Below are 15,492 nucleotides of genomic sequence, written 5' to 3'. Positions count from 1 at the left end.
TTTTTTTTTTTTTTTGAGACAGTTTCACTCTTGTCACCCAGGCTGGAGTGCAGTGGCGTGCTCTCGGCTCACTGCCACCTCTGCCTTCCGGGTTCAAGTGATTCTCCTACCTCAGCATCCCAAGTAACCGGGATTAGAAGCATGTACCACCACGCCCAGCTAATTTTTTTTTGTATTTTTAGTAGAGACCTGGTTTCACCACATTGGCCAGGCTGGTCTCGAACTCCTGACCTCAAGTGATCTGCCCACCTCGGCCTCCGAAAGCACTGGGATTACAGGCATGAGCCACTGCACATGGCCTGATATTGATTTTTTTTTTTTTTTTTTTGAGGTAGAGTCCTGCTCTGTTGCCCAGGCTGGAGTGCAGTGGCACAATCATAGCTCATCGCAGCCTTGAACTCCTGGGCTCAAGCGATCCTCCCGCCTCAGCCTCCCAAGTAGCTGGGACCACCAGTGTGCGCCACCACACCCAGCTATTTAAAAAAATTGTTTTGTAGAGATGAGGGTCTTGCTATGTTGCCCAGGCTGGTCTCAAACTCCTGGCCTCAAATAATCCTCCCGCTTTGGCCTCCCAAAGTGCTGGAATTACAAGTGTGAGCCACTGCACCCAGCCAGGATATTGTCAAAGAATTCCAAACGTGAGAAATAAGGCGAAAGGATGCCTGCAAGTTCTCTTGATGTCACACTGGAGCATTAACAGGCCCACCTGCAGACTATTTAGTAGTCTAAGGAAATGTGCCTTTGTTTGACTTACTGGTTACCCCTGTGTTATTAGAGCACAGCTTCTGCAAAGTTAGAAATTAACTTATACGTTGATAAATTGCCAGTTATTTTTGTTACAGAGATGCAAAGATGCATCTCTATGACAAAGGTGTGTTTCTTCCAGCAGGGGGGGGGAAAAAACCCTAAACTAAACCCGAGGTTACAACAGTATTATTGTCCTGCAGGATATTAACTAATTCTGCATCTAACTTAGCAAAGTTATTTTAGCATTTCTTTTCCCAGCTGAAATCTCTGCCTTTCAAATGCTCTTTGAAGGCAGCTTTACCATTTTTTCTGGTTCCCTCATTAAGGAGTTAAATAAATCCTTGACACATGTTCGCTTTCTATTGGTATGTGGGTCATGTTTAAAAATGTTTGAAAATTGTATTTTGTCAGCATGAGTGCCTCTCCTGCTGATCTCACCGGGAAAGTGAGCGGACGGATACGAAAACGCGTTGAATTGTGTTCCCTGTTTTGTATTGTAAAGATGTCACTTGGAATATTCAGCAGGTGGAATAAAATCTCCTCGTCTCATCACGAGGGGTTTGGATGGGAATCTTCCAAGGCCAAGGAAGCTCTGTTTCCTTGAGCATCCCAGTTCCTTTCCATGCACTGCTCCTTAGCAAGCTTCAGGGCGGAGAGGGCTCACCTTGGAGGCGGGTCCTGATGGCATTGATTTCTGCCTGGTTTCGCTCTAGCTCTGCCACCTTCGCATTGGCTTCTGATAAGCTATCTTCCAGCTTTCTGACGTGGGCCTCGGCATTCATCTGCTCAGGAAGGATGAACTCAGTGGGGGAAGTTGCGAGTGGGGGAGGCCAAGCCCTCCCTACTTCCCCCTTGATTTTTGCCCTGTTCCTCCTGTGTGCCTCCCAGGCTACCTGCCTAGTCCTTCTAGAATGCCTCTGTCTCAGAAACCCCAAATGGCTCACCATTGCCTTTTCTTTTCTTTTCTTTTCTTTTTTTTTTTGAGACAGGGTATCACTCTATCACCCAGGCTGGAGTGCGTAGGTGCAATCATAGCTCACTGTAGCCTCGACATCCTGGGCTCAAGCCATCCTCTCATCACAGCCTCCTGAGTAACTGGGACCACAGGTGCATGCCACCATGCCTGGCTAATTATTTTTATTTTTTGTAGAGACAAGGTTTCACTGCGTTGCCCAGGCTGATCTTGAACTGGGCTCAAGTGATCTGCCTGCCTTAGCCTCTCAAAGTGCTGGGATTACAGGCATTAGCCACTGTGCCTGGCCTATTGAGCATTTCTTATGTGCCAGAAACTATTGCAGCCCTCACAATAGCACTCTAAGGTGGGGATTATGACAATTGTCTTCATGTTATAGATGAAGAAATTGAAGCATAGGTTATTTTTATTTTTTATTTTTATTTTCTGAGACAGAGTCTCGCACTGTCGCCCGGGCTGGAGTGCAGTGGCACAATCTCGGCTCACTGCAACCTCTGCCTCCCAGGTTCAAGCAATTTTTGTATTTTTAGTAGAGACAGGGTTTCGCCATGTTGGCCAGGCTGGTCTGGAACTCCTGACCTCAGGAAATCCGCCTGCCTCAGTCTCCCAAAATGCTGGGATTACAGGCATAAGCCATTGTGACCAGCAGGTTATTTTATTTTAGAGACAGGGTCTCACTCTGTTGCCCGGTCTGGAGTGCAGTGGCGCAATGATATTCACTTCACTGCAGTCTCAACCTCCTGGGCTCAAGCAATCCTCCTGCCTCAGCCTCCTGAGTAGCTAGGACTACAGGCACATGCTACCATTCCTGGGTAATTTTATTTTTTGAAGAGATGAGGTCTGGCTATGTTGTCCAGGTTGGTCCCCAACTCCTGGCCTCTCAAAAGCGATGCTCCTGCCTCAGCCTCCCAAAGTGCTGGGATTACAGGAGTGAGCCACTGTGCCCGGCCCACAGTTAGGTTATTCACCTTGGACTTCTGTATCGTCTCCACGCTGGCACTGAGGTCGTCAATCTCGGCCTTCATGACCTGTTTATCCTTCTCCAGCTTGGACTTGACCCTCTGCAGGCTCTCCACATGCTCTGTCAGCTCGGCCATGGAGTCCATGTGCTTCTTGCGCAGCGTGGAGGCCGTCGCCTCACTCTGCAGGGCGGCCTCTTCCAGCTCCCGCCGCAGCTTCAGCAGCTCAGCCTCCCGCTTGCGGTTCTGCTCGATCTGGGGTAAAAGAGGAGCGGCTTAGCAGAAATGGCCAGTGCCAGCCTTTTTGGGGTGGACACCGCCCAGCTGCTCGGTGGTTCCCTGGTTTTCCTGCACCTCGCTAAAAGAAGTCCTGCTTGAAATGCCAATGCTTAGCCTTTGTGGGGCAGGGGTTGCCCACAGGAATTGTTTAGGGAGTGTTGTGTGTTAAATTGTACCCTTCAAAAAGATATACTCAAGTCCTAACCGTGGGTACCTGTGAATGGGACCTGATTTGGAAATAGCGTCTTTGCAGAGGGAGCTAGTTAAGATGTCATACTGGATTAGGGTGGGCCCTAATCTAATGACTAATGTCCTTTTTTTGAGAAGCAGTTTCATACTTGTTGCCCAGGCTGCAGTGCAGTGGCACGATCTCAGCATGCTGCAACCTCTGCCTCCTGGGTTCAAGTGATTCTCCTGCCTCAGCCTCCCAAGTAGCTGGGATTACAGGTGCCTGTCACCATGCCCAGCTAATTTTTTTGTGTTTTTAGTAGAGATGGGGTTTTACCATGTTGACCAGGCTGGTCTCGAACTCCTGACCTCAGGTGATCCACCCACCTCAGCCTCCCAAAGTGCTGGGAGTACAGGCGTGAGCCACCGCACCTGGCCGGGCTCTCAGATTTCTACTCACTATATTCCTGCCCTAATCATTCCAGGTCCAGGTACCGACAACTAGGATCAGCTCCACAGTCCACTGAGATTGTCCAGACTGGCCAGTCAGGAGCCTGTTCACCCTGCCTCACCTGTTCCTTCCCATGGGAGCCAGAGTAAAGGCCTTTGCCTACATTTCTCCCCTGGCCATCTGCCTCCTAACCAGCCTCAGTGCCTCTCTGGCCCTGCGTGGCCTGCTGTGCCCTGTCTTCTTGGGAACTGTGAGTAGCAAACTCTTTCTGTTTGTTTTCAAGAGACAGGGTCTTGCTCTGTCACCCAGGCTGGAATGCAGTGGTGCCATCATGGCTCACCACAGCCTCAACCTCCCTGGGCTCAAGTGATCCTCCTCCTTTAGCCTCTTGAGTATCTGGAACTACCGGAATGTGCCACCATGCCCGGCTACCTTTTTTTTTTCTTTTTGAGAGATGGGCTTTTGCTGTGTTGCCCAGGCTGGTCAGAAACCCCTGGGCTCAAGTGAGCCTTCTGCCTTTGCCTCCCCAGGTGTTGGGATTACAGCTGTGAGCCACTGCTCCAGGCCTCATTTTTAAATTATTAATTAGTTTCTCCTCAATTCTGTCTCAGGAACCTAGCAAGAATGAACTGGTCTTGATCCCACTGCTTACAGTCTGGCATTTTTTCTCCCTACATGCGGGCAGGGCTGGGGGTTTCTGGGCCCCCTGGGATGGGTACCTGAGCCGATGTGGCTCCACCTGCTTCCTCCAGCCTGTCACTGAGGTCTTCGAGATCCCGGGACAGGTCACTGCGTTGTTTCTCCACCTGGGATGGAAATTTTTGTTTTGAGACAGAGCCTTCCTCTGTGGCCCAGGCTGGAGTGCAGCAGTACCATCCTGACTCACTGCAACCTTCACCTGCCTGGCTCAAACAATCCTCTAACCTCGCCTCCTGAGTATCTGCGACTGCAGGCACATGTCATCACAACCAGGTAATTTTTAAAGTTTTTGTTGAGATGGGTTTTCACCGTGTTGCCCAGGCTGGTCTCCTGGTCTCAACTGATCCTCCTGCCTTGATCTCCCAAGGTATCTGGATTACAGGCATGAGCCACTGTGCCTGGCCATGGGATGAGATTTAATGATACCGATGATAATCACCCAGAGCTCCTTTTTCTCCAGTAAAGAGCATGATGACTGCTTCACCTTTGAGAAGCCAGGATTCTGTGCCTGGGGGTCTTGTGCCCTGCCTGTCATCAGTGAAGGACACCGTCTTCCCCACACTGGGTGGGCATTAGTGCCCATCCTACCTGCCACCTGTCCAATTTGGCTGAATTTGGGGTTAGGTACACTGTGATTTGTCTCCCACCAGCTTTCTGGGCTCATGTCCAGGTGGTGTCTTGAGGGTGTAGGATCCCCACCCTCAAGCCTCCCTCCATGCTCTGCTCTTACGAACATGTGCTTTCTCTGTTTACACCTTCATCCCAATGAAGGTAGGTGCCATTTTATTCCCTTTGCCCAGCCCTTCCTCCCTGCGTCTACCTGTTGAATTCCATCTTCGAGGTCGTGTTCCCTCCCCCATCTCTCCCAGGTAGAACCCGTCTCTTCTCCTCTGGACTCAAGCCACACAAAGCATCTGCCTTTCACGTAATGATTAATGTGAATGTGCGGTTCAGTCCCTGGCACACAGCAGGTGCTCAAGCAGCAACTAGACTTTTTAGCTGGACACCTGCCTTCTCTACTGGTTTCCTTAGCGGAGGTTTCTATCCATGGTTGGATGTATGGCTGCCGTTACGTCTTTTGACTCAAGAAGGGGAAACATATTTCATTTACCTTGGCTCTCATGGCCCTCTCAGCTTCTAATTCTTCCTCCAGCTCTTCAATTCGGGCCTAGCAGACAGAGAAGGGAGGGGATCCATCTCTCCCAGTCAAAGTTAGTAAGTTAGCCCCTTAGCCTTTTAGGACGGAAAATAGGGATGTGAGAATATGATAGCCACTGTCAAAAGCAGAGAGGCAGATCCCAGAGAGCACGCGCAAAGGCCCTGGGGCAGGCAGGAGGGGACCTGGCATGCGTGACACCCAGCCAGGAGCCAGCATGGCTGAATAGAGTGGAGGGAAACACTCGGTAATGAGGTCAGGCAGGGAGCAGTTGGAGGGCCTCATAACCGTGGTAGGGACTTTGGATTTCACCCCTAGTGAGGGGAACATGGGTCGATCTCCAAGGACTCTATGGCACTCTTGCTCCTCAGGAAACCTCAGCCACCAAGTAGCTGATGCGAACAAAGGGTTCAGAGAAGTGCATTTCTGACAGAGAGCTCATGCTTCTTGGTCCTGGACATACCTGGTGCTCCTTCAGTTTCCTCTGCAGCGTGGAATTGAGAGACTGCTCATCCTCGTATTTCGAGTTGACAGAGTTTATTTCCAAATCCCTCCTGCAAGGGAAGGGTTGGTCTCCTGAGGAAAGGCTCTGAGGGCAGACCAGCAAGCTGGTGAGGGAATGGCGCCTGGGCTGCCAGAGGAGGCCTTGAACCTGCCGAAACGCACGCACTTCCCAGCCTCTTCTGGCCTTCTGTGGTGACAGCCCAGAAGGTCTCACGCTACAGAGCAGTTAGACCCCTGAATGAGCTCCTCAAGCATTTCATCATTCATTCATTCATTCATTCACATATTTACTAATGTGACACTTTTTTTTTTTTTTTTTGCTCTGTCGCCCAGGCTGGAGTGCAGTGGCTGGATCTCAGCTCACTGCAAGCTCCGCCTCCCAGGTTTACGCCATTCTCCCACCTCAGCCTCCCGAGTAGCTGGGACTACAGGTGCCCGCCACCTCGCCTGGCTAGTTTTTTGTATTTTTTTAGTAGAGACGGGGTTTCACCGTGTTAGCCAGGATGGTCTCGATCTCCTGACCTCTGACCTCGTGATCCACCCATCTCGGCCTCCCAAAGTGCTGGGATTACAGGCTTGAGCCACCGCGCCCGGCCGACACTTTTTTTTTGAGACAAGGTGTTGTTCTGTCACCCAGAATGCAGTGCAGTGGTATGATCATGGCTCACTGCAGTCTTAACCTCCTGGGCTTATGTGATCCTCCCACCTCAGCCTCTCTAGTAGCTGGGGCCACAGGCTAGCTCAATCATGCCCAGTTAATTTTTGTACTTTTTGTAGAGACAGGGTCTTGCTACATTGCCCAGGCTGGTCTTGAGCTCCTGGCCTCAAAGCCATCCTCCCGCCTTGGCCTCCCAAAGTGCTGGGATTACAGGCATGAGCCACTGTACCTGACCTGGTCACAGGCTTTTATGATGCCTCCCTGCCTTGCTGAGTCCTCAGTGTTCCCTGGGATGGTAGTGCTCGCCTCCTCCCCAGTGCCCAACAGGTATTGTGTGACGTTAGGCGTTCCCTGTGGGCAGGGCAGCCCCTACCTCTCTGCTTATCTTCCATGCCTGGCAGGTGCTTGGGACATGCATGAATGTATGTGAGGCCCTCCATACAGTGACTGGCTCCTGGTACCGTCCAGGCAACTCCAGCTATTGCTACAATTGTGACGGACAGAACGAACGGCGACAAGACATACTTTTTCACCACCTCCTCGAGATCCAGCTTGGAACGCTCCATCTCATTGAGGTTGTCAATGGTCATCTTCAGGTCACCCTCAGCTTTCCGACGAGCCTTTTCCACCTCCGCCCGGATTTTCTTTTCCTGCTCCCAGTTATCCTCCAGCTACGGTGACAAGAACAGCAAGAGAAGGCAGACGAGGAGAGTCTGAGGTCAGAAGGCAAGAAGGAACCAGACTGGGTCCGATCCTTTAGCTATGGCATCAGAAGGGCCCTCACGTCCTGGGGGATGTGTTGGTCCAGTTCTCAAAACTTATCTTCAGACCCCGTGGCCCCAGAGGGATCTGGCCTTGGAGTTGTAAAGGCGGCCATGGCAATGGGTATTACCTCGTGGATCTGCGTGCTCAGCTTGCTGTTATTCTTAGTCAGGTGGTTCACCTTGTCCTCCTCAGCCTGTAGGTCATCCAGGGTTTTCTAGAAGGACAGATACACACGTGAGTGCCATGAGGCCCAGTGGGAGCAGCTCAACAGTCCTGATCCTCAGTCATCACTTCTGAGCTGTGCAGCTCCCAGGCTTTGGAGAGTTCAGTTGACTTTGGCGAGTAGGTACTGCGCACCTGCTCCTGGGTGTGGCTGAGGCCCGAGCAGATGGACCAGAGTCACCCATCAGGGAGGTCAATTGCTTGAACCAGGAAAGTTGAGGCTGCAGTGAGCTATGATCATACTACTGCACTCCAGCCTGGGTGACAGAGTCAGACCCTGTCTCTACAAAAAATACAAAAATTAGCCAGGTGTGGTGGCACACATCTGTAGTGCCAGCTACTCAGGTGACTGAGGCAGGATGATCTCGAGCCCAGCAGGTTGGGGCTGCAGTGAGCTATGATGGCACCACTGCATTTCAGCCTGAGCAACAGTGGGACCCTATCTCTGGTTCCCCAGGGGGCATATGGGAAATAGGTGGGGTGCTTCTGGTTGTCACAGTGATTGGAGGCCCCTCTGACATTTAGTGGATGACTCCAGCGATGCTGGACATCCCATTTTGCTCTGGACCATCTGGTACCATGAAGAAGAGTTCTGTAGAACACATTCCTGATGTCCCACCAGGCACTCACGTGAGTAAAACCACCATTTCTACTCTTCTAAACCTAGTAGAGCCTAGCACCCTTTTACATGTGACTCAGTGTTCTTTTTCATTTAATATGCACTACAATTTTTGTTTTTTTGAGATAGGATCTCGCTCCATCACTCAGACTGGAGTACAGTGATACGATCATAGCTAACTGCAGCCTCTACCTCTTGGGCTCAAGCAACCCTCTTGCCTCAGCCTCCCGGCTAATTTTTTTTTTCTAGTTTTTGTAGAAACAGGGTCTTGCTGTGTTGCCCAGGCTGGTCTTGATCTTCTGGGCTCAAGCAATCCTTCTGCCTCAGCCTCCCAAGTAGCTGGGACTAGAGGCGCATGCCAGCACACCTGGCTAATTTTTAAATTTTTTGTAGAGACAAGGTCTTGCTATGTTTCCCAGGTTGGTCTCAAACTCCTAGGCTCAAGTGATCCTCCTGGCTCAGTGATCCTCCTGTAATCCTCATGCTAAGATTACAGGGATGATCCACGGCCTGCACTGGCCTGCACTACATTTTATTTTATTTTTATTTATTTATTTATTTATTTATTTTGAGACAGGGTCTCGCTCTGTTGCCCAGGCTGGAGTGCAGTGGCGTGGCCCACTGCAACCTCTACCTCCTGGGTTCAAGCAATTCTCATACCTCAGCCTCCTGAGTAGCTGGGACTACAGGTGCGTGGCACCACACCTGGCTAATTTTTGTATTTTTAGTAGAGACAGGGTTTCACCATGTTGGCCAGGCTGGTCTCAAACTCCTGACCTCAGGTGATCTGCCCGCCTCAGTTTCCCAAAGTGCCAAGATTACAGGCATGGGCCACGGTGCCCGGCCTATTTGTAGATTCTCTATTTGTCCATTTACCTACTCCCCAAAACATATTTGTAATCCAAAATCAATACTCGCAACACTTTCTCATGGTTATTTGCAAACACGCATGTGGGGTGGGGAGAAACTTTGATGCGTACAGTCTCTGCTGAGGTTGAACAAAGTGACACTCTGCCTTTTTGTTTCAGCCTCATACTGTAAACAAATGTCATTTTTATGCTCTATTTAATGCCATGTCTTTTTTTACTTTTGTTTTTTATGGGGGGTTTTGCTGCTTAAAATGACCCCCAAGCACAGTGCTGAACGGCTTGGTTGAGTATCCCTAAGTGCAAGAGGGCTGTGATGTGTGTGAGAGAAGCTTCATTCAGACACAAGGTATAGTGCTGCTGGCCCTAAGTTCAGTGTGAATGAATCAACAATTTAAATAAGACATACATAATCAAGTAATGTATTGACCATAGTTGCATGAATTATGTATTGATTGTTTGATGAAAATGTTGGTGGGGCAGGCGGTGGCTCATGCCTGCAATCCCAGCACTTTGGGAGGCTGAGGCGGGAGGATCACTTGAGCCCAGGAATTCAAGACCAGCCTGGGCAACATGATGAAACCCTACACGAAATACAAAAATTGGCTGGGCGTGGTGGCTCACACCTATAATCCCAGCACTTTGGGAGACTGAGGCAGGTGGATCACGAGGTCAGGAGTTTGAGACCAGCTTGGCCAACATAGTGAAAGCCCGTCTCTACTAAAAATACAAAAAAATTAGCCAGGCATTGTGGCATGCACCTGTAATCCCAGCTACTCGGGAGGCTGAGGCAGGAGAATCGCTTGAACCTGGGAGGCCGAGGTTGCAATGAGCCAAAATGGCACCACTGCACTCCAGCTCGGGTGACAGTGCGAGGCTCTGTCTCAAAAACGAGCAAACAAAAATTTGCAGGGTACAGTGGTACGTGCCTATAATCCCAGTTACTCAGGACGCTGAGGTGGGAGGATCGCCTGAGCCTGGAAAGTCAAGGCTACAGTGAGCCTTAATCGTACCACTGTACTCCAGCCTTGATGACAGAGTGAGACCCTGTCTCAAAAAAAAAGAAAAGAAAAGAAAAAAAAGTTATGACCAGAGGCTTGTAAGTCTAACCCTGTATTTTCCCCAGGAGCAGTGGTTCATATTTGCTAATTCAGTATTGAATTATTATTGGTTAATTCAGTGTTTATGGCAACTTTACAGAACATAACCGCTGTGAGGCCAGGCATGGTGGCTCACGCCTGTAATCCCAGCACTTTGGGAGGCTCAGGTGGGAGGATCACTTGAGGTCAGGAGTTCGAGACCAGCCTGGCCAATATGGTGAAACCCCGTCTCTACTAAAAATACAAAAAATTAGCTGGGCATGGTGGCACGTGCCTGTAATCCCAGCTACTAGGGAGTCTGAGGCAGGAGAATCACTTGAACCTGGGAGGCGGAGGTTGCAGTGAGCCGAGACCACACCACTGAACTCCAGCCTGGGTGGCAGAGCGAGCCTCAGTCTCAGAACAACAAAAACATAACCAGTGTGAATAACACTCATCGACTGTGTTTGTCATGAAAGGAGGCTCTGGGTCCGATATGCTTGAAAATCACAGGGCAAGGGCGGCAGTTCCTGAGGCAGCAGGGAGAGGCACTCAGGGGACATGTGGATTCACAGTGTCAGCAAACACAGGGACGAGGGGTCCACTGTCCGGCTCTTTGCCCCTGTTTCTCTGGAGGTCAGCACTGGTGGCCGGTCAGAGCCGGCTCTGCATTCAGGAGCCTGAGCCTGTGACAGTGGCCCTGGGAAAGTCGGTGGGTCTCCCCATGGCCTCAAAAGCTCATGACCTGTTGTTGCCACAGTGTCTTAGGCTTTGCTGGGGCTTTTGAGCTCACGGGGCACTTCCATACACCCCAGTCCATCCCTACCACTCTGGTGAGCATACTTTCTCCAGTGTGCATGGGTCCAGCCTAACTCTTAATCGTTTTGTTGTTTGTTTTGAGACAGAGTCTCGCTGTCACCCAGGCTGGAGTGCAATGGCGCAATCTTGGCTCACTGCAGCCTGCAACTCCTGGGCTCAAGTTATCCTCCTGCCTCAGCCTCCTGAATAGCTGGGACTACAGGTGCGTGCCACCAGACCTGACTAATTTTTGTAATTTTTTGTAGAGATGGGAGTTTTGCCATGTTGCCCGGGCTGGTCTGAAACTCCTAAACTGAGGGGATCCTCCTGCCTCAGCCTCCCAAAGTGCTGGGATTAAAGATTTAAGCTGCCATGCCTAGTTGATTCATAATTGTTCATAGCTCCCCCTCTTGCTCTCAAAACTGTCCTAGTTTAGAAGACAAATTATATTGTCACCCCACTTATAACAAACTTGGAAGGAAGGCAGTAAGAGGGGGCCACACTCATGTCACTCTTGAGGAAACCGAGATATACGAAGAATTCGTTAACTTTCCTAAGGCTCCAAGCTGAGGGGGCAGCAGGGCCAGGATTTGAACTCGGGGCTCCAATCTCCGATGGAAAGCACACTGTGCCAAGCTCCAGCTGCTGGGCCGAGGGAAGACGCAAGGGAAACCTACCTGGTACAGCTCCTCCAGGGCCCTCTTCTCCTTCTGGAGCTTGGCGATGGAGTCTTCACGGAGCGAGAGGTCCCCAGTCAGGGTACGGACCTTGTGATCCAGGGCCTAGAAACCAGGGCAGAGAGAGAGGTACAGCCTTAAAGCTGGAGGGAATCTTCAGCTTGGGTGTATCCTTGAGTCTCCTGGGAGCTTGAGAAATGCCAGTGCCCAGGGCATGTCCCAGACCAACCAAGTCAGAACCATGGGGGTGAAGGGGAGCAGCAAGAACCTTGGCTTCTCAAAGCGTGGTCCCCGGACGTCAGCAGTGGCGTCCCCTAGGAGCATGCTAGAAATACAGACTCTCGGACTCCCCTGGGCCCGCCAGAGTCTGCACCTGACAGTATCCCCAGTGGTTTGTGTGTGCAGCAGAGCAGGAGAAGCTCAAGTTTAGGCAGAACCCCCGCTTACCCTGCTGGAGAACCCCACCTACCTGCAATAGCAGGTAGCACCCTTGGGACCAGGGGCTGGCCAGATGGCATCAGGAATCAGGGCTTCCCCCAGGGAGCTGCTCAGAGGGGTAGCAACTGCTTGTTTGGGCAGAAATTCAACAGCTGAAGGTGGACACTTCACCGTGATGGGAACAGCTCTCAGTCCCCTTAGTCAGCTGCCCTGCCCAGCAGACCTGTCGGTAGTAACGGACATGTTCTCTGCCTTTGCTGTCCCATGCAGTGACACTTACCGCACGTGGCTGCTGAGCACCTGTAATGTGGCTTGTGCAACCGAGGAATTGCATTTTAAGTTGTAAATTAATGGATGTGACAATAGCCCCGTGTGGGCTGGGTACGGTGGCTCACGCCTGTAATCCCAGCACTTTGGGAGGCCAAGGCGGGCAGATCACCTGAGGTCAGGTGTTCAAGATGAGTCTGGCCAACATGGCGAAGCCCTGTCTCCACTAAAAATACAAAAATTAGCTGGGCATGGTGGCGCCACACCTGTAGTTGCAGCTACTCAGGAGGCGGAGGTATGAGAATCACTGGAACCCGGGAGGGGGAGGTTGCAGTGAGCCGAGATCGCACCACTGCACTCCAGCCTGGGTGACAGAGTGAGAGTGAGACTCAAAACAAACAAACAAGCTCAAAAAAAAAAAAAAAAGAAAAGAAAAGAAAAGAAAAGAAAAAGAAAACGCCACATGTGGTCAGTGGTCAGGGCACTGGGCGTAGCCACCATAGGGGCTTCAGGTATGGCCCCTGACGGTGGCCTGAGAAAAGCGTGGCAGGGCCCTGGCCTCTCCTCACCTGCTTCTCCTTCTCTGTCTTGGCCAGTGTGGTTTCCAGGCCCTCCAGGTCCCGCTTCAGGTCACTCAGCTCCCCCTCCAGCTTGCGCTTGGCAGCGCTCAGCGAGGCCGCTGTGCCCTCTTCCTCCTCCAGCCGCTCCTGCATGTCTGAGATCTGGCTCTCCAGATCCATCTTGGTCTTCATCATCTGTGTCAGGCGCTCCTCTGCATCCACCAGGTTCTCTTGCTCCTGTTGGGAGAAAGAGCCCCGGTGGCAGGCAGGGTCCAGGCAAAGACCACACCAAGACGCTGGACAAGCCTTGAGCTGAACAAATGTGTCCTGGGGGTTGGACAAGGGGCCGGGCTATCTCTGAGCTCCTTTTGTGTGTGTGTGTGTTTTTTTTTGAGTCAGGGTTTTGCTTTGTTGTTCAGGCTGGAGTGCAGTGGTGTGATCACAGCTCACTGCAGTCTTGACCTCCTGGGCTCAAGCGATCCTCCCACCTCATCCTTCCAAGTAGCTGAGGCTACAGGCACACACTGCAATGCCCAGCTAAGTTTTTTATTTTTATTTTTGAAACAAGGTCTCGCTCTGTCACCCAGGCTGGGGTGCAGTGGCACAATCATGGCTCACTGCAGTCTCGACCTTCTAGGCTTAAGCAATCCTCCCACTTCAGCCTCCTGAGTAACTGGGACTACGGATGTGCCACCACACCCGGCTAATTTTTAAACTTTTTTGTAGAGGTGGGGTTTCACTATGTTGCCCAGGCTGGTCTAGAACTCCTGGGCTCAAGCATTCCTCCTGCCTTGGCCTCCCAGAGTGTTGGGTTTACGGGCATGAACCATTGCACCTGGCCCAGGAGGATTCTTCCATCACTTAGGTCTTGCCCAGTCTCAGCCTCCACAAACAAAACAGGGATATCAGTTCAAGCAACTTCTCAGGGGTCTGAAGAGGATACTGAGAAATGATGTTGGAGGCCTTTGGGGACGGTGGAAGAAAAATGCAAGTGCCACACATACTCACGGCTGCAGAGACAGCCATGGCAGAGCAGGGAGGACTGAAGATGGAACTGGGCACCCTCCAGGCCTGGGTTTTCTACTAAGGGGCCTGGGACTTTGATCAAATCTCTAAATGTCTGCTGAACTGAGTTTTTCTACCCTGTATGACGCACGTGAAAATCGGGTGTCTTAATAGGGTGGCGGTGAGAGTCAAATCAGGGAAGGAATAGGAAAAGCTTTGCAAACCAGAAGGACCCCAGCAGTGAATTCACCATGGGACATTTAGTCAGGCATCCTTCAGAAATGACATCATTTATTCTTCTCTGCTGTGTTTCCCTGGACAGGTGAGGAAAAGGAGGCTTGGAGAGGGTAAATTGCCAAGTTCGTAGGGCAGAGCCCAGCCCTGACTCCAGGGGACGCTGTTCTCACCCCATCTCGTGGCCACCATCCCTGAACTTTCCCTGCAGGCAGGTCCTGTAGCTGTGTATGCCCAGCCTGCTGCTGTGTACAAATAAGAGTTTGATGGAGACCAGGCACAAGGGCTCACACCTGTAATCCCAGCACTTTGGGAGGCCGAAATGGGAGTATCACTTGAAGCTGGGAGTTTGAGACCAGCCTGGGCAACAGTGAGACCCTGTCTCTACAAAAAATACAAAAAATTAGCTGGGCGTGGTGGTATAGTCCCAGCTACTTGGGAGGCTGAGGTGGGAGGATCACTTGTGTCCAGGAGATGGAGGCTGCTGTGAGCTGTGATCAAGCCATCTCACTCCAACCTGGGCAACAGAGCAAGACCCTGTCCCTGTCTCTCTCTCTCTCTCTCTCTGTCCCTGACACACACACACACACACACACACACACGAATTGGATGGAGACCTTTTGGTAGTTGGGTCGATGCTGGAGAATTTCCTGTGGTCTGGAGGGACATGGATTTTCAAAAGAGCTTGCCCTTCCTCCCTTCCAGGGTCCAGGCTGTACTGGGTTCCCCACCCTTCTCCCCGACGACCCCACGTACAGCCTGCAGCTGAATGGTGAGGTCATTCTTCTCCTGGCTGAGCGTGGCTGTCTTCTCCTCCAGTTCCTTGACCTTGTTTACCAGCTCCTGGGTCTCGGCCATGGCTTTCCTGAGCTCCTCCTCCTTGGCCTTCATCTCCTCCTCTTGCCGAGCCACATTCAGGAGCGGCTTGACCTGGGCAATGAGCAACGCCAAAGAGTGTTAGGAGAATGGGCTTTGCCGGGGGGTAGACGGAGGGCTGTGGAGTCTCTGCCTCAGGCGTGACCTCACGGCACCACTGTGGTGGGAAGCAGCTCTTGCTGTAACTCTGGGGTGGGGTCCCTCTCCACAGATGCCACCAGGCTGAACTTGTGTAAAGCATCTCAAGAGAAGGCCCATCCTCACCTAGGACAATTCTTAGGATGCTCTTTAATCCTGAGTGACATGGAGTCAGGTGTCTTCAGCATCTGGGTGCCTCAAGGCTTACATCTGTTCTGCATGTTGTGTAGACACCAGGAGCCCCGGTGAAATCACAGCCTTGGGGTCCCCTCCCTCCTTCCTTCCCTCCTGGATCCTCCCACTCTCTGGCGCTCTCAGTTTCTGTCTCTGTCTGTCTCATTTTGCTCTCTCTCT

At 51.5% G+C, this 15,492-nt stretch overlaps 1 protein-coding gene and 1 long non-coding RNA gene across 2 annotated transcripts in view; one reads left to right on the top strand and one right to left on the bottom strand.

Annotated features, from left to right (window-relative positions):
• Positions 1-3,775, top strand: part of LOC111526392 — a 32,692-nt gene extending 28,917 nt beyond the window's left edge. The window contains exon 3 of the long non-coding RNA XR_002726350.1: positions 3,612-3,775. This is a non-coding gene — a long non-coding RNA (uncharacterized LOC111526392). The remainder of the gene's footprint in view (positions 1-3,611) is intronic.
• LOC111526391 (myosin-16) overlaps positions 1-15,492 on the bottom strand; it is a 70,556-nt gene that overhangs the window by 16,085 nt on the left and 38,979 nt on the right. Inside the window, exons 21-30 of the mRNA XM_023192089.2 lie at positions 14,881-15,054; positions 12,895-13,122; positions 11,621-11,725; positions 7,487-7,573; positions 7,120-7,265; positions 5,896-5,986; positions 5,388-5,444; positions 4,297-4,383; positions 2,689-2,934; positions 1,412-1,529 (exon numbers count right to left, since the gene is read on the bottom strand). Of these exons, the coding sequence (XP_023047857.1) occupies positions 1,412-1,529; positions 2,689-2,934; positions 4,297-4,383; positions 5,388-5,444; positions 5,896-5,986; positions 7,120-7,265; positions 7,487-7,573; positions 11,621-11,725; positions 12,895-13,122; positions 14,881-15,054 (1,339 nt within the window). The remainder of the gene's footprint in view (positions 1-1,411; positions 1,530-2,688; positions 2,935-4,296; positions 4,384-5,387; positions 5,445-5,895; positions 5,987-7,119; positions 7,266-7,486; positions 7,574-11,620; positions 11,726-12,894; positions 13,123-14,880; positions 15,055-15,492) is intronic.

The sequence above is a fragment of the Piliocolobus tephrosceles genome, chromosome 8, assembly GCF_002776525.5.
Source record: "Piliocolobus tephrosceles isolate RC106 chromosome 8, ASM277652v3, whole genome shotgun sequence".
NCBI classification, from domain to species: Eukaryota; Metazoa; Chordata; class Mammalia; order Primates; family Cercopithecidae; genus Piliocolobus; species Piliocolobus tephrosceles.
Note: the sequence above shows the minus strand (reverse complement) of the source record. Positions and strands in the feature narration are given on the sequence as shown.